Source organism: Crocodylus porosus, unplaced genomic scaffold (genome assembly GCF_001723895.1).
Source record: "Crocodylus porosus isolate Cpor-Errol unplaced genomic scaffold, CroPor_comp1, whole genome shotgun sequence".
NCBI classification, from domain to species: domain Eukaryota; kingdom Metazoa; phylum Chordata; order Crocodylia; family Crocodylidae; genus Crocodylus; species Crocodylus porosus.
In genome coordinates, this window is record NW_017728947.1 from 26,752,264 (window position 1) to 26,777,195 (window position 24,932).

The 24,932-nt window shown below is 41.4% G+C and overlaps 1 protein-coding gene across 5 annotated transcripts in view; it reads right to left on the minus strand.

Moving 5' to 3' along the window:
- LUZP2 (leucine zipper protein 2) overlaps window positions 1–24,932 on the minus strand; it is a 411,554-nt gene that overhangs the window by 9,706 nt on the left and 376,916 nt on the right. For 4 of the 5 annotated variants that reach the window (XM_019551884.1, XM_019551879.1, XM_019551880.1 and 1 more), the window contains one exon: window positions 22,946–23,032. The exons of the other annotated variant lie outside the window; for it this stretch is intronic. In XM_019551884.1, coding sequence (XP_019407429.1) covers window positions 22,946–23,032 — 87 coding nt within the window. The remainder of the gene's footprint in view (window positions 1–22,945; window positions 23,033–24,932) is intronic. 5 annotated transcript variants of the gene reach the window in all.

Genomic DNA, 24,932 nt, shown 5'->3' on the forward strand with positions numbered 1-24,932 from the left:
AGAAAAAAAAATCAGCTACTTTGGTTTCCCTTGTTCTGCCAAATGAAAGATAATCTGGAAATTCAGCTGACCACTTGCCTGGGGAAAAAAACCTCATAGCTCTGTTAGCCAGGGATGATAGTTGCTGTTGTAACCCTAACTTAATTAATTATCATAGTATCATAGTGCTTAGGGTTGGAAGAGACCTGAAGAGATCATCAGGTCTGACCCTCTGCCCCAGGCAGGAACAGGTGCTGGGGTCATATCACCCGAGCCAAATATCTGTCCAGACTCCTATTGCAGACCCACAGGTTAGGAGCCCATTCCAGAGCCTGGCAGCCCTAACTGTAAAGCAATGTCTCCTGATGTCCAGTCTGAACCTTCTCTCCAACAATTTGTGGCCATTATTCCTAGTAAACCCAGGTGGTGCCTGTGGGAACAGAGCCTCCCCCAATTCTCACTGGTCCCCCCTGGAGTGTTTGTAAATGGCCACCAGATCCTCTCTCAGCCTTCTCTTGTGGAGGTTGAATAGGTTCAGGCCCTTTAGCCTCTCTTCGTAGGGCCTGCCCCACTGCCCCTGGACTGTGCGAGTGGCCCTTCTCTGGACCCTCTCAATGCTAGCCACTCCCTCTTGAAGTGCAGCACACAGACCTGGATGCAGTACTCCAACTGTGGCCTGACCAATGCCTCATAGAAGGGAAGGATCACCTCCCTGGACCTGCTTGTGATGCACCTGTAGATGCCTTACTGACTGCTTCCTCACATTGGCAGCTCATGTCCATCCTGGAGTCAACAATGACTCCAAGATCCCTTTCTGCCACCATTTTGACAAGAAGGGTATTCCCTAGCCTGTAGGTGTGTTGCTGGTTCCTTCTCCCTAGATGCAGTACCTTGCAATTGTCTGGCTTGAATTCCATCCTATTCTCATCCACCCACCTCTGTAATTTGTCTAGATTTAGCTGGATTCTGTCCCTCCCCTCCAGTGAGCCCACCTTGCCTCACAACTTGGTGTCATCAGCGAATTTGGACAGCATGCATTCCACACCCACTTCCAGATTGCTGATAAAGGTGTTGAACAGTACAGGCCCCAGGACCAAGCCCTGGGGGACTCTATTGCCCACATCCCTCCTGTCCACCACCACTCTCTGGGTGCAACCATCAAGTCAATTTGCCATCCATCTGACTGTGTAGGCATCAATGCTGCAGTCACCAAGTTTTTTTTAAGAGAATGTGGTGGGAAACTGTGTCAAAGGCCTTCTTGAAGTCCAGGAAGATGACTTCCACCCCAACACCCTCGTCCAGGGACTTTGTAACCTGATCATAGAAAGAAACCAGGTTAGTCAGGCAGGACCTACTCTCAGTGTACCTGTGTTGGTTGCCCTGAGCATTACCTGCTGGGCCCTTGTAGATGTGCTCCTTGATAATTTTCTCAAAGGTCTTCCCAAGGACCAAGGTAAGACGGACTGGACTATAATTGCTGGGGTCCTCCTTTCTCCCTTTCTTGTAAATGGGGACCACACTGGCCCTTTTTCAATCCTCTAGTATCTGGCCAGTGCCCCAGGAGTACTCATAGAGCTGTGGCAGGGGCCCTGCTATGACCCCCACCAATTCCCTCAGCACCCTTGGGGGAAGAGCATCTGGACCTACTGATTTAAACATGTCCAGCCCTTCCAAAAGTCCCCTAACTAGGTCATCCCTGACCCTAGGCATGGCAGTGCTTCCTCTGGGTCTGTCCACAATTCTAGTGGGAATTATAATCTTTAATTTTTCTAGTGGGAATTATAAGCTCATCTTCAAGGGTGTTTGTATAAGGCCACAATTTTTGCCCTTTTTTGCATTGCGATGTCATGACTGTTTGCATGAGCTGGTTTTCTGGACCCTTTAAAAGTCTTTCTGGTACATTCAATTAAACTCCTTTGACATAATTTAGTTGGGCTTGCCACAAATTAAAGCATCATGCCCAAGGATTTGTTGCATACAAACACAAAGGCAGTCAAAGACATGTAATGAGTCTCTTTGTTCACCAGATGGTGATGCAGTCCACCCCTTCAAATTGCTGCTGCTTTCAAATTGCTGTCTTTTTTTTTTTTGCTGCAGTTTTTTTCTTGTGCCCTGTGCCAGCTCCCTGCTCCCACAGCTGTGGGGAAGGGCAAAGACTGGGGGGCCCCAGGCTGGGGGAGGCAGTATGGGACTGCCCTGCTCTTCTGCAGTGCCTGCTGGGGACCAGGCTTAATTTATTTGAAATGCTAGTATGTGCAAACACTGATGTGACACTCCGAAATAAACACGTTTAAATTTTATAAACCTATTTAATTAATGAGGATTAAACCCCATGATTTGTACAGGCACCCCAAATGCCTAGAGTTCATTTTCTAGGATGGCCAGATGGTCCAAATTTTAGGTGTTTGGAGGATCACTTTGTCTTCTCACATAAACCAGCACAGTTTCAATGGTAATGGTAACTATACCTATTTACACCAGCTGATCCTCTCTCCCTGAAATTTTGAAAAGAGTGTAAGAGGTTGCTATTACTTTAGAAGGATTGAAGTAGATACTAGAAAATTTTTGTAAATTAATATCAGAATATTTCAGAAGGGACTGTAACCATAAAGTCAATTTTAGACAAACTTTGGGTAAAATGTCTTCTTTACCTTTGAGTAAATATGGAATTTTTAAAGCCAAACTAGTGTTCCAAATATAAGAAGATTAGAAAGAAGATGTAAAATGAAACCCATATGCAATCTTAGCTATGGTTTCATGAACACTGCTTAATAATATTGCCAATCCTCAATAAAAAGTTGTACCTAGTAATGTGTTTGTTTACATTTAATATAGGACGTTTGTGCTGGCGATATGAGTCATTTACACTACCACATAATTATGAAACATCATGAGCTACTGCACAACTGCCATTGTTTCCACTGGAGTTGTAGTCTGATTACTGTGTTTTTATTGTAATGCACCATACCATATATCACCATAATTCAGTGAATAAATAAGTCAAGTCTCCTACTGTATACAGTGTTTCTTAATTACCTGAATCATGATCTGTCAAATTTATTTAACAAAAGCTAAATGCAATTTTAAGTTACAATGCCTGAACAGAAGATAATGGGTTTTACTGGGTATTATTCAATCATGTATGCCTAGTTATATGCAGTAGCAAAACACTTCCAGACCTTTAGGAAAACAAATATAAACTACTTGTAAATATACATAACAAAAAAAATGAAAGCTGCTTCTATGAGAGGTGTTTGGGGAGCCTGATCAACACCCCATACTTTACAGACACTGTGGAAAAGTAGTCTATTACTAATCTCTACAAGCAGAGGTGTAACTGGATTCTTGAGTGCTCTGGGTGGCATCAGCAGATGTGCTGATGGTGGAAACCAGGCCAGCAGCATAGCCGCTGCTACTTTTGTGCCTTTTCCTCCTCCAGGGTCAGTACCCAAAACTATTACCTGTCCACTCCACTCTCTAGCCTCCCCCACCCCCACCCACCTCCCTAAGCACATGACTTTCTGCAAGCAAGGATTTCTCAATCATTTACCCACCAATGGGTAAATCATTCAGAAATGGATGGAATAAGTAAGGAGGGCCATATATGCACATGCATATACACATATGGAAACAATCTCCATCTCCTAATTCACAGACCAAAGACTTGCTGCTGGGTATTGAAGTGAACTAAAAAGACAATTTACAAGGAAGTTGCTAAAGAAGCAAATCTAAAAGTTTGAAAACTGCCAAACGAGTTTGGGGCAGTACAAGCTAAAAAGTTAGAAGCTAAATTCTCAGGGTTATTTCAGTGAAACTACACTGGCTTCAGCATATCAGTGCAAGGACAGATTCTGACATAAAATTGTGCCAGAAGAACAACAGTGATGTTTCCCAATGTATGACATTCCCATTTAACTGAAAAATCTCCCCAGTTTTTTTGCAAATTTGGGTGGACTCAGCAACTTTGGTAAATGGAATCAATCCTGATACAATGAAGAAGCTTCATATTCCTATTTCCCAAGACCAATAGTATCACTGCACACTTTTTAATCTATGATGACTTGCGTAGGAAATGTAGTATAGGAAATACTTTGCCGGCTTTGGACCATTATAGAATTCTATTCACTAGACGGGTCCTCAAGGCTGCCAGTAACATCTAGGTCCATAAATCAGCCTCACTAGACCTCATAATGACGTTGAGGTTTGGAGTATCTATGTATGTGTGTATATATAAAATGCATTTTTTGTCAGTCATGGGTTTCTGTAATGCATATGTCTGACTTTTCCTGTCACAGAAGGTTCAGCAAAGCTATTAGGTTGTATGCCAGCAGAAAAAGAAAACTGTAACATCAAGGGAAAACTGAAGGCATCATCTCTACCTGATTGCCTTTTCTACCTTAACTAATATCCATTTGAGAGCCCCAAAAACACAGCATATATTTCTACGATCAATATAAAAATACAGCCATATTCTTCATGTTGCTTTTCTTACTATTTGTACCTGAAGTGACAGAGGAATAAAGAAAGTGGATACAAGGGCAGAGAAGTTGGCAGAGAAAGATAGGACTGTGTATATAGGAAGCTATATTAGTAAGCAAGGAGGATATGATTCAGCTGGCATCTACTGCCTCAGCTAAAAATTGTTGATGAACCACAAATGCTGTTTTAAAAAGAACATTGTAGAAAAATCCATTGGAGGTACTAAAGGAACTGGTTAGTGTGGCTAAAAACATCTATTTCCAAGACTATGATATGTGTAAGCTCTTGTTTTTCTACTCCGGTACTCTTGCTTCTTATTACTGCTCATTCAATTTATGGGCACAAGTAAAGAAAACTGTAAATTCTAAAATTCTGGTTTCTTTGCTTAAGCTAATCTCTAACTGTTGGCATCTAGAAGGAAACTAGACTGAGATAAGTAAGTGTCCACTACAGGTTTGTTGTAGTTTTACAGCATTGTCAACTCTCATGACTTTTAGCATTGTTCTTAAAGTCTACGCTTTGGGAATGTGAAAAACCTAGGACTTTATTTTCATACACACACACACACACACACATATATATATATAACCCTTTTTTTATAGGCCTTGATTTTTACTATTTTTATTTTTTAAAAATTGCAAGGAGATGTATGCTTCATCACTGTAAAGGGTTCCGCATATTATGCTTAGATATTACCTCTAGCTAACAACATCTCATAAAGAGTTTAGGAGGCATTCTTGCTTTACAGCATTGCTTGCACTGAACATGAACAATGATTAGAAAGGAATGTACTTTGACTGCTACCCTTGATGTAGCCTTTTGAAGATTCCGGTAGGCTTCCCCACTCCAGCCCTGCTCTGCCTGCTTTCATCTACATAATTACCCCACTTTCAATTAAGTTATCTAGTTCTTCAAACAGGAAGTTAATTCCCTGACTTCTGCTCCTTAGTCCTGGGAGGGAAAGAAAAGGAAAGCTTCCTGAATACAGGAAAAAAGCAAAGGACAGGAACAGGCAAAACCTAGTCCTGTCAGGGAAAAGAGGAATACTTATACTACAAAGAAGCTCCTTCTAGAGCCTCCAATAAAAATACCCCGAACACTTACTGTGTTCAAATCACTGAATTATTATTATTTTAATTAAACAATGAGTCAGTCCTCACAATAGCTCTGTGAGTCAGAGATCAGGAGCTTCTGGATTACAAATAAAAAAAATCAAGGTCTCTTGCCTCCTAAGCCTTGGCCAACATCACTAATCCACCAAGCAGGGGCACTCTGTTACAATACATTTAACTACTTTTCAGTTCAAAGAGTAATTATACGTACCCTCCAGCAAACTGGTGATCACCAGTAGATAATGAACCACTGATTAAACTCCATATTTTATTAACTGTGGAAAAATCCTGAAGTCCCTACGCAGTTTGTGCTCTCTGAGGTTCTTATTGTCTTTAGAGTCTGTCTAAAATGTTACTTAAAGTCTCTCTACAATATTAATGATCTAAGGGCACATAAATTAGAAATGTTATAGATGCTGCAGTCATTATGTTGCATGAGTCCTCAATTAGCTATGAAGGACCCAGCCCCTGTAGTGCACTCTGTACAGAACTCTCATTAAAGTTGATAGGAGTTTTGAGTGTAGACAGCTGTGTAGGTTCTGCTCCCAGAGCAGAAAAGTAAAGAAAAAAAACCAAACCAAATGCAGTGATTAATAAAGTTATTTTCTTTGCTGATGATGATACCTTATTGCATTATTTTTATAGAATTTTCCATTCTGATTGCATATTCCCCCCTCAATGTCTCATTAAAATTTAGTCTGGTTAGGAATTACTGTTTTTTATGACTTAACTTGAGTTGTGAATCTCATCAAAAAAGGAAAGATTATTAATTTTTTCCTTCTAAATAATGGAGAAATGTTTTCAAAGGCTGAATTTATTGGTGATAAGGGCTTACTTCACTTCCTCCATGTGAAGATTAAAAAAAATAACAATCTCTTCATTGTATTTGCAAAATAAAAGTATTCATAGTACAATGGCTGCTGCCTAAAATAATCCATTTTTTTTATACAGTAAAACAAAGGAATATGAATAGCAAAGTGAGATATTAAAGCAGATAGGACAATCAAGGTCTGGCATAAGCTTTAAAAAATGAGTCCATCTTCATCAGTTTACTATGCAGTTTGATCAGCAAAGTACCTCTGTGCTAAAATTCAAGTGATGAAATATGCAGCTTGATCAGTAAAGTATGCAAAAATTCAGCAGCTATAGAATTCAGCTGAACCCATGAATTATACAGAAGACGGAGAGAGGTGCACAGCTGGATCTGTAAATTTTGAAAGTGAATCAGCCAAGTATGCATGTTCATTAAAAAAAAAAATTAAAAAGTGAGTATTAGAATTCTGCATGTCCCTTGACTTTGCACCTCTGTAGTTTGATCTGCTAACTGTATCACAATGTAACTACAAAAGCATTCAGCTAAATCAGGGAATCAAGACACTCAATAAGAAAACCACATACTGTAAATCAACTAATCATACCTTTTGTTTCAATACAGGTGGAATGAAATACAAGTATAAGCTAGCAGGATTCTACTGATTCATTAAAGTAAAGGAATATTTTGTTCATTGCTAAAACAAAATGACTGGCAGGACTTCATTCTTTAGCCTATCTATCATATATCTGAAATCTCATTGATGTCAATACAAAAACTCCCATTGGTTCAGTGAGCTTAGAACTGACTTTTAGGGTGGGGTAGGTACAGGTGTTCAGGGATGTTTGGAAGAGGTTAGATCATGTTAAAAATGGCTACCCGATCTAACTTAATTTACCCACACATGGACCTTACATTTAGATCCCAGGTTAGGTTGATCTAAGTGTGAAGTATACAGAAGTTCCGGGAAGGTTAGATCAGTCAAAAAATGACCAACGCTATGTAACTTAACTGTATCTTGGAGGTATCCTAAAATTAGAGCAGGCATAGTTAGACCAATCTAACTGATTGGTTGCACACATTTTGAGTGTAGCCTCAGGGCTGGGAAATCCCCAATCCCTTCTCCCACACCCAGACAGACAACTCCCTGGCCCCCCTTACAAATCAGCCAGCTCCCCCAAAGCCTGCCAAACCCCCCGATCCCACAAGCTGCTCCTGCTGCTGGTTGTACTGGTGTTTGGTGGTGCTAGGAGCCAAATGAAGTACATTGGGGTGGAGGTAGGAGTGGGTGGGAACAAAGGAGGCTTGTTTGTCTGGAGGACGAGGAGGGCTCGGGGGGGGGGTTCCTGGTTGGTGGCAGGGGAGAGCCCCTGCCCCCAGATTCCAGCAATCCCCTCTGTGAAGCCACCAGCCTACCCTATTAACCCAGCCCTCCCTCCACATTAACTTCCTTTAATTGGGCTCCTGGCACCTGCAAACATCAGTAAAACTGGCCAGAGGAGCAAACTATGGTACTGGGCATGGCTTGGCGGCATTGGGAGGGCTGCAAAGGTCTAAGGGGGTTTGGCAGGGTTGGAGAGGCTCTCCAATTCCACCCCCTGCCCCCACCCTGATCTCCTAAGTTCCTTTGTGGACTCTGCTAGCCACCTGATCCCACCAAACTCTTCTGCCCCCCCCAGCCCCCTAGCCCCATTAGCTTCTTTGCCCCCCACCAATCCCCCCCACAGATCCTGCTAGCTCCCCAAACTTCCCTGCAGGTCCCACTCCCCCCCAATCCTGTCTGCCTGTCTCCTTCCCATTATTTACCTTAGATCAGGCTCCTGGCACCTATTTAATCACCTAAACCCAATCTAATACCCCAAACTGCTAAGTGTAATATACGTATGAAGCCTTAGTGTTAATGCTTCATATATTATGGCTGTTATATATGTAACAGAAACTAAGAGATCTAGCTTGGGTACAGGACTAAGTCTAGTCATGGGATCAAAAATCTCTAGGCAACCTAATTAATCCACAAACTAGGTAAATTTGCTAAGTCACCAATCTGTCTTTGCTAGACTAATTCTAGTATGCAAGCATCTTTATACTGCACTGAAGTATAAAGTGTGAACATGTCTGAAAAAACAGGTTGTTCTCTTACCTATATATGCATAAATTAGAAGTAACATCTATAAAGCCAATGAAATTAATCTGGTGTAAAACTTATATACATATTAGGACAGAGTTTCTTTATTTTACCTAGTAGAGGTCAAATATCTCTTTGGGTTTGGATTATGTAAGTTTGACTTCACAATTTTTTTCTGGAATAACTTTCTTAAATTGCCTGAAACTTTAATGATAAACTTAGGTATAAACTGCTAGGTTTCACTTGTTTCATGATAAAGCCACATGGAAAGAAAAATTTTGTATAGATTCAGTTCAGAACTATAAAGGAACCAGAGGTGCTCAAACAGATCATTAACTTGACCAAACTTTCAGTTAACTAAGTTTATAGTTTAAAATCGTATCAAAACTTGATCAAATTTCATGTAATTTCTTCCCCTACAAATATTTCACACTGATCCAATGATGACAGGCCTAAATTTAACTTCAAGATGGATACAACTGAGCCTTACAAGACCAGCTGAGAGTGGCTTGTCCATTTTCAACAATAGTGCATTCATTGCATTGAATTCCTGTCATATTAGTTTCTTTCTATACTGGATGCTACATGTTCTTTACTTTGCCTAGCATGCTAGGAAGAGTGAACATATACACATGCTCTGCAAGTCAAAGTGAGGGGGAGATGCTTTAATTAGAGTGGCTCTCTACTTAAAGCATCTGAAGCATCTCATGTATCAATATCCTGGTGCTTAAAAAAGGCAGTGGGAATGCTTTAACTAAAGCTTGTTTGATGAGCTTTAGTTAAAGTACCCTCTCTGCCATTTTTAAGAGCCAGGACTCTGACACATGAGATGCTTGAGTACAGTAATTACAATGCTACAGCAAGCTTGATTAATTAATCTTGTGCACATCAGAGCAGCCTCACTTCTTGTGTATTGGTGCCCAGTGTTTTTATGTTACTCTATTCACTTGAATCCAAGATGAGGCTTTTTCCATCAGTCAGCATGGAGAAAAGAAGCCCTGTTTTGGCTTTGAGTACCAACACAAGGCAGAGTGTGGTCAGCTCAAATTTTGGCTCCAGTTTGGGGCTGAAGCTGAAACTAAGCCATTGCCTGCCCCATGCTAGAATGGCTCATTTGGTAGGGGATGTGGCTTGTGGCCCAGGGAAGTGCAGACACCATAGTGTGTGTGTGGGGGGAGGACCTGTAACCTGCTCCCTCCACTCCCTGGCCCTCATGACTGTATCTTCCTCCCTACCTCTGCCTCCCTGCCCTGATCCCCTGCTGTAGCCTTCCTCTCTCTCCTGATCCTGCCCCCTCTCTTTTACCTCCAGCCTGGTGCCTTCAGCTCTGATGCAGCCCAGCCCAGAGGTGACACTGATTCTCCCAGGCTGGGCTGTAATGGGCCTGAGCCAGGGCCATGCTGCCACTGACTGCCTCAGAGGAGCAACACTGTAGCAGAACATAAGGGGGAGGAAATAGTCAGGGAGTGGGGGAAGGGAAGGCATGGGATGGCAAGGGGTAGGCAGGTTGTAAGGGGAGAGCAGGAAGTGGGGGAGACAGGGAATCAGGGAGGCCAACCACAGGCACAGGGGCAAAAGCTGGGCCCGGGCAGTGGGGGCCAGGTACAGTCATGGAGGGCCAGGTGGGACATGATAGGGGGCAGGCACCTGGTAGGAGTCAAACTATAACAAATTTATAATTGTCTGTGTATAGATTTTAATTATTGGGGAGACTGTGTTAAATTGAAATTGTTTTGGATTTGGGTAAATATGGTAGTGTCTTTGGTTTCTAAAGGCCCTGCTACTAGTTCAAATTAAAGCTGGATAGAAACTAGCTATAAAGTTGTTACACATTTTCAAGTACAAACTTTATAACTGGTTGACTCTTTTTTATAGCTACATGAACATTTTTCTGGAGTGATAATTACTTTGCACATATGGCTGGTCTAAATATATCAAGCAATTAACCAGTTAATTGTGTAATATATGTAATATGTGTCAGGGACCTAAGATGACCTGATACTGCCAAGACCAATTTTGTACTGGAATAAAGAAGTGAAAATTCACTGAAATCAGCAGTTTCATCCACTTATACCCACTGAAGACTTTAAATTACACTTTCAGTCTCTTTTCTGGTGATAATCCATACAACTCCATGAATACTTGCACTTATACAAGTTTTATACTTTATATCTGCTTTTAAAATGCACAAATTTCATATCTAAATGCCTACTTCATGATTTTTTTAAAATATGGCATAAAAATTGTAAGATAGGAAAGATGTTCTGTCTCTTGGGAAATAGTCTGTGTTGTAAATAACCTCATTAACAAAATTAATTCCATATTTTATACAGGAATATATTTATCCATGCCCTCTCATCAAATATCATAATGATCTTATATATAAATCTCCTGTCATCCCCCAAAGAGCTTATTGCAAAAGATAATTATGCGAAATACATGTAAAATACTTGAGTGTTTTCCCAGCGTCTTACAATTTTTTGTTAATTTAACTTACTTATTTTATGCATTTAGTCTAATTGCTTGACAGTTAAAGTCAAATTGTTTTAACTATTCATGACCCTCGTAGTCTTCATTTAGGCAACATGGGATAATTATAGTCAGATTAAGAACTCAATCAACCTCAAATGAAATTCGTTACAGTAATGCATTTACTTTTCTCTTGTTACTACAATGGATGATTGTGGGAGAATGATCAAAGCTTAGCTGTTTAGACTAATAAAAAATTATGAAGCTAAATGCCATTGTTGCTTAGAAACATGTGTATGGTTTAGTCCAAAGCTGTGTCCTCTGTGGGTGAATGATTAATGAATTTGTAGCACTTGTTTAGAGTAGGAAAATAAAGGAAGTAAATTCAATTAGTAACACGTTTGCAAGGGCAAATTAAGACAACTAGAGAGCTAGCCATTCAAAAATATTTCATTGGATAAAATGGAAGAGATGTAGTGACAAGGTTCTTCAGATTAAACTAATTTAGACTAAATACAGATGTTTAAGGAGCCTGAGGCAGAAGTGCTGTAAATATAGGGGGTTTTGAGCCTGCTTGCACAGGCTGCATCCAGCAGCCTGGTGGTGCTCTGACACACATCCCAGGAGGCTGGAGGAGTAGCTGAGCAGCCATACACCCCTGTGTGGCCAGTGGTGCCCCCCTCCCCAATCCACCCTCCCACGAGCTGGCTACTGTCAGCGCCTGTGGCTGGGGAGGTGAGAGGGTAGGGAAACAGAGCAAATCTGCTCCATGGACCCATCCTGGCCCCTAAGACCCATGTTTGCAAGTTTGGGGGTTCTATGCAGCAGACAGGCGCTGTTTCCCCAGGCTGCTGGTTGCCATGTGGACCTGTGGCAACCTTAGTGAGCATGATGAGTATTGTACTGTCCTCTCTTATCAGGACCTATCCCCAACCTCAACTCGCCTGCCACAACTTGATGTTATTGGGTGAAAGGAGGGGTTCAGTGGTGTTCTTCTCAGAGGGGAACCCAGAAATGAAGGTACTTACAGTTGTGTCTTTATTTTCCTCAGGGCTCCGCTTCCCCTACACCCCGCTTCTGGTGGGAATTTTAAAACTTCCCGCAGTGGCATCTCCTACCACCACCATTGGCTCATGCTCCCCCACCCAGGGAGCGGCTGTTTGAAAAGCTGGCGAAATGCTGGCTTGCACAGCCACGGTGCCAGTTCCTGCTCCAGCTGTGTGCCTGAAGGTAAGTTTTCTTTGGGTTGGGGGGGCTGTTTATCCTGTGCTGGGCCTCCCAGGGTTTCCCTGGGCCTATGGCAGCTTCTCACCAGCACAGACCTCCCCCCTTAAGCTGCCTTGTGGCATGTGGATCTCTTGCATGGCCTCCTGAATGGCCTGATGTTCTTTGTCATATGCTTGATGTGCCTCCTTGGCAGGCTCCTCCGGGCTGAAACATCTAGAAGAAAATCCGCCACAAGATTATCTTTGCTGCGGTGGTGCATTACCGTGAATTTGAATGGTTGAAGAGCCAGTGCCCAGCAAGTAAGGCGGGTATTTTTTGCTCTGTTTTTTGGTTAGCCACTGCAGTGGGACATGGTCCATTACCACCATGAGCTCCCAGCCCATCAAGTAATATTTAAAATATTCTATCACTCAGCGTATCACTAGGCACTCTCTATCCTTGTGTACCTGGTTTCGGATTGGCTGAGTTTGTGGCTTGCGAAGGCGACTGGACGGTCATCTTCCCCCCATCTTTGCAGTAGCAGAGCCCCTAGGGCATTGCCAGATGCATCGGTCTGCAAAACAAAAGGGGCAGAGAAGTCAGGAGTATGTACCACTATTTCATGGCATATCACCTTCTTCAGACCTCGAAGCTTCCTGTCATCTCAGCCATCCTCTTCAGGGTCCCTGACAATCTCCCCTTAAGTGCATCTGTGAGGGGTGCAGTGAGTTTCACAAAGCATGGTATGAACCTCCAATAATAGTTGATAAGCTCCAAGAAGGAGAGGAGTTGCCTACGGTTGCATGCTTCTTGAAACTGCCATATTGCCTCCACCTTGTCCACCAGGGGTTGGATGGTTCCCCGTCCTACGTGAAACCCCAAGTACTTAGTTTCCGTACCTGCCAGCTTACATTTTTTGGATTGACAGTCAACCCCACTGTTTGAAGTTCTCTCAAAACTGCTCTCAGGGCCTCAAGATGTTGGGGCCAATCTGAGGTGAAGATGATGTCACTGAAATAAGCTGCTGCATATGCTGTATGGGCTGCCAACAGGGAGTCCACAAGCCTTTGAAAGGTGGCCACCACTCCATTCCATCTGAAAGGCATTCGTATGAATTCAAACAGGACCCAAGAGGTTCCGAAAGTGGTATTGGCACAGTCCGTGGCTTGCATTGGGATTTGCCAGTATCCCTTGGATAGGTTGATGGTGAATATGTATCTGGCTTCCCCAATTCTCTCAATGAGGTGGGCAATGTGAGGCATGAGGAATGCATCGAAGGTCACCAATGCGTTTAACTTTTGAAAGTCAATGCACAATTGGAGTGATCCATCTGGTTTAGCCACTGGTATGACTGGACTGCACCATGGGCTGCAAAATGGCCAGATGATTCCCTGCTTCTGCATCTTTTCAATCTCTTGACATACTTCCTGTTGTCATCATTGGGGTATAGGCCTCCATCTCTCCCTGACTAATCAGGACAGGTGGTGTCCTGATCTCATGCTCGATTCCCTGTGCTCACACTGGGGTTTCTTGGAACACCTCCTGGAAGGCTTCTATCACCTCCTCCAGTTCCTGTCATTGATTGGGCTCCAAACCCTCCCCTAGTTGCACTTGCCCCTTCAGTGTGGATTCCCTCTAACTCTAGGTAGGGGGGTCCCAGCTCCTCTACTGTCTCCTCTTTTTGTGCCAGCCACCTTGTGGGGTCTTTCATTCTTTGAGGAGGTTTACATGGTAAATTTGATGTTCACGACAGTGTCCAGTCTTGAGCACTTCATAATCTACTGGTCCTAGCTGGCTGATCACCTTAAAAGGGCTTGCCACATCGTGAGGTGTTTGCTTGCTGACACAGGAAGTGAAACTAAGACCCTGTCCCCTGGTTGGGGTTTTGCTCTTCTATTGTACTGGGTCTCCTGTTGTGCTTCAGTGACTTGCAGATTCTGCCAGGTGATCTGCTGGGCCTTCTTGATCCCATCTTGTAGCTTCCACTGGTATCTTTCAGCTACTACTCTGGGCCCTACTGGCCACTCCCATTCCTCCCAGATGATCTGCAACAGACCCCTGGGCTGGTGCCCATATACTAACTGGAAGGGTGAAAACTGGGTTGACTCTTGGGGTGCATCTCTTAGGGCAAACAGTGGCGGGGTCAATAGGGTATCCCACCTACAGGGGTCCTCCTCAGCACACTGCCTGAGCATCCTTTTTATGGTCCCATTTAGTCTTTCAACTAAGCCATTCATTTGGGGATGATAAACTGATGTTTTCAGATGGGTGATACTGAGGGTGTTACAGAAAGCTTTCATCATGCCCAACATAAAATTAGTCCCCTGGTCGGTAAATATTTCACGTGGGATTTCTACCCTACTGATCCACTTTAGGAGCTCTTCTGCCACGCGAGTGGCCATAATAGACCGAAGTGGAACTGCTTCTGGGAACCTTATGGTATAATCCACTAGGACTAACACATACTGGTATCCTCCATGAGACCTTGGTAGGGAACACACAATGTCGAGCACTACATGAGAGAACGGTGTTTTGATTATGGGCATGGGTCACAAGGGTGCCCTCTGTGGTCTGCATTCCTGGGCCTTCTGGCACCTGGGCAGGCCCCTACCCATCTTTCTATGTCTTCCTTCAGGTGTGGCCAAAAGAAGTTCCAGACTAGTCTCGCCTGGGTTTTGGTATGCCTTAAATGCCCACCTAGCAGGGCGTCGTGTTCCAATTCCCAAATTTGTTGGCGAAGCACAGATGGAACCACTAGCTGCCACCTTTCTGCTATCCCCTTCTGATCCTGCTGGACCCTGTATAGTAGTCCCACTATTACTTCAAAGCTGGAGTGGCTGCTGGATGTCCCCTCTCCTGGGTCCTCTGTCCCTGGTCACTGGAGCTCTGGTTCCTCCCACTGAGCTGGGTGGAATTGAGCGGTGCTGGCCACCTGATCCATATCAATGTGGTCCCCAAATTTCAAGATCCCACTTAAAAATAAAATTGAATGAAACTGCATTCATTCTAGAGATAAAATTCAGTTATGAATTAAAATACCCAAATGCCATAAATAAAAACTTCAGTTTGGTTTAGTAATTTACAAACAATCAATATATTTGGCCCTGATTATATTAGGAAAAGGTACACTACTGTTGATATTTTTAGTAAGTCTTTCACATTCTTTTCTATGCTGTAGAAGTCTGAAATATTACATATTCTTCCAGAGAAATCAGTTTTTATCAGAGGAATGTATTCCTTTGAAGACACGGTCTTTAAAATCAATTATTTTTTCTAAACATCACCTGTGTCTTATTTTATTTTTTAGAAAGGTAGTAAAAAGACTTATTAAAGAGCTACCATTAAAGTTATATTTCTGTAAATCTGTTCTGGGTAAATGTCAAGTTCAAAAGGATCATACTCCAAAGAATAAAGTAAATCTATAAAATACATTAGATATTGTTTATCAGATAAATAATTAGAGGATTTTTTGTCTTGGGCTCTGAGAAAAGTATTGCTGAAGTGCTAAGTTCTAGGTTTCTTAGCAACATCCTGTTTCTGAAAGCACTTATTAAGACCTTGTTTTTTAGCTTGTCCTTAATCCTATTTATTTAAAAAAGTAACCGTATTATTATCAATCGCCACATATTTTTCCACCTGCCAACTTCTGAGATATGATCTTTAAAATAATGGCATTACTTATTGAAGAATAGGATTTTAGAGCATTTTCCAGTTTTCAAAAATGTATAGGTATAATTTTTCCCATTCATGTAAAGGAGTTAATCACAGGGCTTTACACTTGAAAGATCAAAAAAGCTGCATTTTCTTTTAAAAAAATAAATCTACAGAACTTGAAAAAAAAATCTCACTTTCTATACAGTATGCATTATATATACCATACAGTATGGAAAGGCATACTGCAAAAAACTTTGTTTGATCTCATTTTGGATGATGGACATAACTTTGTCTTTGTGAGTAATGTAGACTTCTCAACTAAATTCAATACTAATAAAAAACCCTGTACTTCTACCAGCACTATCATGTTTTCATTATTCAGAACATAGAACTGGAAGAAATCTCCTGTGTCATTGTGTGTAAACCCCTACAAAGACAGACAACAAACAACTCTTCAACAATTGACCCTAACCCACTCACACACCACAATCATCATGATATACCTAACAACAACCATCCTATAGTTTACTGCAGGAAAACAGCAGAAAAGGCAGGGGCACTATCAATGTCTTATGTCACTGCAGTATCTGTAGATTTGTAAAGTATTCAGTTCCACTAGTTTTTGTTTCCTTACCAACATCCTTTATGGCCTCCATTTTGTTCATTTGTTAAGCCAAAATCATATTGAACTACTGTTGTTTTTAAAATTATAATACAGATGGGTCCACCAAATATTATCCTTATTTTCTTTCAGTTATCCATAGATTTACTTTACTAGCACAGGGATTTTCAACTGGAGGTACGTGTACCCCTGGGGGCACTTCTAATGGCGTCAGGGGGTACTTGGCAGCAGATGCCACTGCTGGCATTTCTGCCTCACCCCGAGTCACCTATTGGCCGCTGAGGGAATCCCCCCCACCCTCATCTGGGTGTTGGGGGACTCCTGCCTTCTTGACTGACCACTCGGGATACACTGACCCAAAAAGGTAGAAAACCCCTGTACTAGAGTGCCCAAATGTGGCGTGTTGGATGGAGCAAATATGCCCCCTGGCACTGGTTATCCATACTCTGGAGAAAATATGAAAGAGATTTTTGAGTAAATGAATGAAGCTCCTGCTCAGTATGATGGGATATGTAAATTCTTAGGACTTTAAATGATAGTAGAAATTCATTTGTTATGAGGTCCCCAGTAAATTCCATTTTTTAAGTGAAATGTGCACTGAAAAAGGGTTTTATCCAATCTCTACATATTCAATAGTACTGTAGATAGACCATTCAGTATTCCAACAGAGAAAAGATGACTACCTTTTTTTATAAGTGTTCCTAGTTCAGTGGAGACTTTTCTCCGTACATCATTCATTATGGCTTCCTTGGGTCACGACTCCCTTTCCCATCTAGTTTATTATACAACTTGATTCACATGTATTTCCTGCAACAAATTTTATAGCACTAGCACATTTAAATTATGTAAGCACCTTTTTTGCACTTAGTTTTGAACACGAATCTTTTTACACTAAATGAGGTAAAATAACTCTGAAATACCAACTCAGAAATGTGCATCACTATGCAATCATAAAATTAATTCATAGCAAAATTCTGGAAGAGAGAATACAGATGATTCCCTGCTTAATTGTCTATCCAAGATATAAGGTAACCATAAAAATGCAATGAATATATAAGAGAGTATGCTTTTTTTGGTTCTTCCAAAAGGTTTCTTGAAAGACAGTTTTGGATCATACAAATGTAATGTGAATATGGTCCTAAAGTGTGATAATTTAGTTTGGGCTTTAACTTTATAAAGCCTAATTCTATATACACATTATGCAATCAAATTTCTATTTTGGCCTAATCTAGTAATATATAGAAGAGATGAAAGAAAATGAAGGAGACTATTTAAGGTCCTGATTTTGCTTAAATCATATAACATACCTCAAGGTGCTGAACACCCGCAACCCCAGTTAGAGTTTACTTGTTGCTTTCTCTCACTTTTTTTCCCCTCCCTCAAATTGACTACTTTTATTTTAGAATGACTAAAAAGGCAATCTGGCAGTAATACAAAATGAATAAGAACATATTGAAAGGAATCTATTCACTTTCAAATTTCTATATTTTAGAGGATTTTAACCCTTTCATTTGGTACAGAAAAGATATATATTCTTTCAAGTTCCAAAATGACTTGTCTCCTTCTAATTTGTCCTTGTACTCTATTTCCAAGTCTAATATAGTCACCTTGATAAAATTTATATTTTAAATTACACCATAAAAAGACAGCTAGTTTTGCTCTGGATTGCTTATAAATGCTGCCCAGAGGACTTCACATTCTGCTGTACTTTCATGGCTTTTTCAAATTATTTCCAGCAACTGGAATCATTCCCAAGTAATTCTACAGTAAAGTACTTTTCTTTATACCTGCTTTCTTAGGGCCTTGTTACATTTTGCACTTTGAGCTGCTCAAACATTGATTAATATTAGTGGTAGCTCACATTTGGAGCTGTCACACCTTAAGGCTAAAAACATTCTCTGACTGTACTCCACCTGCACAGAAATGACTTGCTACTAGACGGCTGGTGAGCGGTGGCCGAAGTAGGAGCTCCAGCTTTGAGTTACCTCTACAGGTCTGGTGAGCCAGGACAGGCTTCTATCCTTGCTCTAGGGGGGCATGTAAGAGATGGGTTGGCAGGAGGCAGAAACATGAATTTAGGAGGCAGAGAGTTAATAGAATGGGGTGGGATGTGGAAAGGAAATGGGGGTGGGGAAAGGACTTTTTAGCATGTACTATTTCTGAAGTCTATGGTCATTCAGTAGAATAAAACAAAAACAAATTACCCATTTGTAGAAATATGCCATGCTTTTTAGATTATTGAAATCTCAAACTTCAATATTTATAATTGTTTCTAAACTATGCACTATTTTGGAGATCTAAATCAAGAAGTTCTAAATATTTTTTTATTCTGTTCTTATCAAGATATAGGTTTCACTAACAGTTTTGTCTGGGTTAGAGCTCTATAAAAACTGAAAACTTGGGCCTTCTTTAAGGAGAATAGTAGAGCTGGTTGGAGAATGCATTTTTCCCTCAGAACATTTCTATTAATACAAAAAAAAACCCAAATCCAAAACCAAACAAAACCTGTTGGCAGAAATGTTCATGGACATATTTAACTCTTTGGCAAAACAATGAAAAAATCCTCCAAATGGCTGAAAATTTTCTATTGAAAATTGAACATTTCTATTTGGAAATCCCGGGGAAGTGCTTATTGAGAACCTGAAATCTGTTGCTTCATGCCTCCATTTTCCACTGTTCATAAAGCTAGGCTTCCTAACTTGACTACATCTTCAGTGATGGACTGTGGTCTCCTCTCCTGGATTATTGAGTTCAGGATCCTGAGGAAAGGGAGGATGGAGAGCAGCAGAGTAAGAATCCTGGACTTCAGAGAAGCAGGCTTCCACTCACTCAGGGAACTCATGGGCAGGATCCCACAGGGACCTAGTCTGAGGGGTAGAGGAGTCCAGGAGAGCTGGATGTACTTCAAAGAAGCCTTACTGAGAGGACAGGAACAAACCATCCTGATGTGAAGGAAGACTAGCAAGCCTGGCAGAAGACTATATTAGTTTAGCAGGGAACTCTTCAATAAGATAAATCACAGAAGGGAAGCTTATAAGAAGTGGAAACTTGGATAGACAACTGGGGACAAGTAGAAGAGTTACTGCTTGGGCCGGCAGGCATGAAGTCAGGAAGACGAAAGCACAATTGGCATTGCAGCTAGCAAGGGGTGTGAAGGGTAACAAGAAGGGTTTCTACAAGCATGTCAGTAACAATGGGAAGATCATGGAAAGTGTGGGTCCCTTACTGGATGGGGCATGCAACCTAGTGACAGAGAATGAAGAAAAGGCTCAAGTACTCATTGCCCTTTTCACCTCAGTCTTCACAGGCAAAATCAGCTCCCTGTCTACTGCAGCAGGCAGCACAGTTTGGGGAGAAGGTGAGAAGCCAATAGTGGTGAAAGAATAGGTTAGGGACTATTTAGAAAATCTGAACATCTATAAGTCCATGGGGCTGGAGGGGAAGCACCCAAGGGGAGTTTTGGGGGAAGAATAAGTTGAAAGAAATGGATTGGATAGGGATAAGTAGAGGGATTCTATTGAGAGTGCTGTGTGGGTTGGCTGATGTGATTGAAGAGCCACTGGCCATCATCTTTGAAAACTTATGGTGATCAGAGAGGTCCTGGATGATTGGTAAAGGGCAAACATAGCCCCCATATTTAAGAAAGAGTAGAAGGAGGATGCAGGAAACTACAGACCAGTAAGCCTCACCTCATTCCCTGGCAAAATCGTGGGGCAAATCCTCAAGGAATCCATTTCTAAGCACTTGGGAGAGAAGAAGGTAATTAGGAACAGTCAGCATGGAATCACCAAGTCATGCCTGACCAACCTGATTGCCTTCCATGATGAGGTGACTGGCTCTGTGGATGCAGGGAGACCAGTGGATATAGTATAACTTGATTTTCACAAGAATTTTGATAAAGTCTCCCACAACATTCTTGTAGGCAAGCTAAGGAAGTCTTGACTGGATGAATGGACTGTAAGGTAGATAGAAAACTGGCTGGAGAATTGAATGTAGAGGGTAGTAATCAACGGCTCAATGTCTAGTTGACAGCCAGTATCAAATGGAGTGTTCCAGGGGTTGGCCTTGGGGCCTATTTTATTCAATATCTTCATCAAAGACCTGGAAGATGGTATAGAGTGCACCCTCAGTAAATTTGCAGATGACACCAAGCTGAGGGTAGGGCGAGGATTCAGAGTGACCTAGACAAATTGAAGGATTGGGCAAAAGGAATCTCATGAGGTTCAACAAGGACAAGTGCAAAGTCCTGCACTTAGGATGGAACAATCCCATTCCCTGGTACGGGCTTGGGGCTGACTGGCTGGGCAGCAGGTCTCCTGGAAAGGATCTGAGTGTTACTGTGGACAGCAAGCTGAATATAAGGCAACAGTGTGCCCTGGTTGCCAAGAAGACTAACAGCATACTGGGCTGCATTTATAAGTGTTGCCAGCAGATCAAGGGAAGTGATTCTCCCCCTCTGTTTAGCACTGGTGCAGCCAAATCTGGAGTACTGTGTCCATGTTTAGGGCCCCCCACTATAGAAAGGATATGGACAAATTGCACATTCCAGTGGATGGCAATGAGAATGGTAAGGGGGCTGGGATTATTTAGTTTAGAGAAGAGAAGACTGAGAGGGGGATTTAACAGAAGCATTCAACTATCTGGAAGGGGTTTCAAAAGAAGATAGGGCTAGACTGTTCTAAGGGGTGGCAGTTGACAGAACAAGGAGCAACAGTCTTAGCTGCAGCAAGGGAAGTTTAGGTTAGATATCAGGAAGAATTTTCTCACTAGCAGGGTGGTAAAGCACAGGAACAGGGTACCAAGAGAGGCTATGGAATCTCCATCCTTTGAGGTTTTTAAGACCTGGCTAGACAAAGCTTTGGTTGGAATGATGTAGTTTGGGATGGTCCTGCATTAAGCAGAGGACTGGACTAGGTGACCCTCCTGAAGTCCCTTCCAGCCCAAATTTTCTATGATTCTATGATGGGATTCACAGAACAACATAGTAAATGCGGTTTGGCTGGGAATACTTATTTACAGAGGACAGTGAATGATGATACATACAAATAACCATTCCCAGGAGGTACCATAGTAAGTAGAAGATTTCTGATTATCTTGTTATTTTTTATAGCTTTCAGATAGATTTTCTACATTTGTTTCCTTTCTTTCCACTAAAAATATTTCCATGGAAAATCTTCAAGCAAACATATAAAACAACAAAGTGTCTACATGGTTTTGCTCAGCAATACACTGTAATGGTTTCATTGCAGCTGCTCAAATAATATTGTATGTATTATTTATTTCTACAATTTTATTCTCATTTTAAAACTTGCATCACTGATAAACAAATTCAATCACGTGACACGATTCTTTATAGAGCTGAAGGCAGCAGGCTCAGTTCTCTCAACCTTGTAGTGTTAATCTAATTCTCTCATACCTTTAAATTTTGTGTAGTATGTTCTTGTAGTACAGCATGTTCCTTTATGCAGTTAAATGGCTCTTGTGCACCAGAAGCTGCATTGCTGGACTGAGTGAGGCAACCCTCGCATAAGAGTTCACACATATGGATTGATGATCCATGTTCAAGTTTGAATGGAAAAAGCAATGTGTTGCTATTATTACTGCCAGCAGGCTATTCGCTTATGTTCAGGTTACTACATTTAAGGGAAGTCAGTGTATTTGGTACTTTACACAGTGGCAGTATCCTAGCCAATGAGGTCAATCCAAGGTGTGATTATTGATAACTTAAAACTTTTCTTACTGTTTTCTCATTTCTCATCAGAATATGTGTTAATGTCTTATTGGTACAACATCATTTGGAATATTCAGGGACATTCAAAGGAGACATTTTGTAAGCAACACTTCCCTGTTTTAGTTTTTAAAGATCTGTAATAAATTGATTGAGTTTTCACAATAATGAGTATAATTTTTTTGCTTCTATATATATTTTGTCTGTATCAAGGTTGACTTTTTGGGGCCTCCGTCAGATGTGTCACAGAAAGAATCAGACATTCTGCTGGTCACTAACTTGGGGGTAGACTAAGTAACACGCTTTTATAATTACATTGTTGTCTTTTACTGGTCAAGGTAAACATCTCATTTAGGTTTTCTCTCTCTCTCTCTTCCTTCAAATAAGCAACTGCAACAGATGTTCCTGCTTACTAGTAGAAAGATTATATAAACAACATTCTGTGTGTTACTGTATTATAGAAGCTTTCCAACCAAACCACTTTGGGAATAAGTAGACTGCTGAACTTGTAACTCATTATTCCATCTCTTTACTGCTTTACCTTCACAACAGATTTACAAACCTTGTGAACTGATCCCTAAAAGAGACCCAGGATATACATCTTCATTGATTTACCTGCTCTTCAGCATCAGAATGTAGAATAGCCAACTCGTAAAATATATATGGACCACCGTGATTGTTAAAGACAGACATCTTTAAAAACAAGAAAGTTTGCATTTTATTTATATTAAGCTCCTATTCCCAAGTGGATTCATCTTACGTTTTGAGAATCACACTCCTGGATGCTTTGGTTTCCTCCTTTTGCTGAGGCAACATGAAGGGTCTCTTTCTCTGTGGATACACTTTGCTGAAGAAAGGGAAGAGAAATTAAAGTGAAAAAATTATATCAAACATACACATGGGTTACAAACTTATCACACCCCAAAATCAGGCATGTGCACAGAATCAGTTGTAAATAATTGACTATCATAATTGTTATTTATTATCTACTTTGTATTTTCTATCAGTGCAGATATGCTATGTTGCCTTCCCCAGTTTGCCCATCCTGCCTTTATGCAAATGTGTGTCTGGGTTGGGGGAAGATGTAACATCCAGCTACTTTGTGTTAGAGCTGTTAAGAGCACCTCTACACTAGAAAACTTTATGACTGGCTATTTAAGACCAATTGGTTTTATACTCTCTACCATCTCAAAGAAGTAACGATACTGGAACAAAAGAAACAAATCTGGAACAATGTTTTATATGGAATTTACACAATAGTTAGGTAGATACATCAGCAGAGTAGTCTTGAATCTATTTGAATATTTCTGGGTTCTTTTAGCCTTCACAAGAACTATAGTAGAGGATAAGACAACAAATACATTAAAAGAAAATATATCATTACAACTGAAGAATTCTTTTAAAGACAAATTGGGCATCAACAAATGTCCAGTCGATAGGGGTGTGTGAAGCTCCAGTCACTGATTCGATTCAGAGAAGATTCAGCACAATTCAGAGGCTGAATCACCGAATCTGAATCAGGAAACCAAAAAACTCCTCCAAATCAATTTGGAGCATCCAAATCTATTTGCAAAAGATTTGGAAAAAGATTCAGAAATTCAGTGGTTTGGAAGGCAATCTTTCAGGGGAACAGAAACTGCGAAGGGGGTGGGGGAGCAGGGTGGGGGAGGAAGACTGAAATCTGTAGCTGGCCACTGACTGATCTTTCCTAGAGTCCCCTTCCAATCACAGTGCTCTGGGGAAGGGACATAGAAACAGCATATAAGCCTCTATCTGCAGCCTTTCTGTTCCTTTTGTGAGCTGTTTCTGCCTGAGAAACAGCATCTGAAAGGTCTATTGGACTGGCTTGGCTTCCTAGTCAGTCTCCTGCTAGTCTGTCTTCTTGGAAAGGATTGGATACAGCTTACTAACCGCCCTTGCCTAGAATCCCTCTATTTATCGCTATCCAATCCATTTCTTTCAATTTATTCTTCCCCCAAAAACCTGTTATTTGTTCTTGTTATTTTCTTTATCCCACACTTTCTAAAAAGAAAGCTGCATTTTCCCTGGCAGTGTAATCCAGCACTGTTCAGGAAAGTATATACATTACACACACTCACACACATGCAGTAAACAGAGAAGAAGAATAGATATTAGTTAATTACAGACACATACAGTAATCAGAGAAGAACAGATATTAATATTATTAATTACACACACATACAGTAAATAGAGAAATTAGTCAGACACATACAGAAATCAGAGAAGAAGAAGAGATATTAGTTAGTTACACACAGAGACAGAAGAAGAGGTATTACAGTTGCATACACACACATTTTCCAGCACAGCAAGGATTAATATGAAGCTTGCTGGAAAGGCAGGTATCAGGTCTCCAGGTGGGGGAGGGAGAGGGGCTACAGGGAGTAGGGGGAGAGCTGAAAGTCCTCCTCCACCCCCCAAACATAGACACATCCTCTTTCCTAGCAGTGATGTGTCTTCTGCTGGCAATGGAAACAAGGAGGTGGGAGCAGTACCTGTCCCTGAACCTGCACCACCTACCCTAACACCAGAAATAGCCACCAGCACCAGTACCTCCTCCACCCCACTTTCATCTCCCAGTGTGAGCCTCCCAGTGCCAGAGGACCTGGATCTGAAAGCAGGATACCTGAGTGCCTTAGCAAAGGAAATTCTGGGGAAAATCTGGCTCCACCACGATCCGCTGGCTGGGAAATTGGCTTCGTGGTCGGACCCAGAGGGTTGTGATTGAT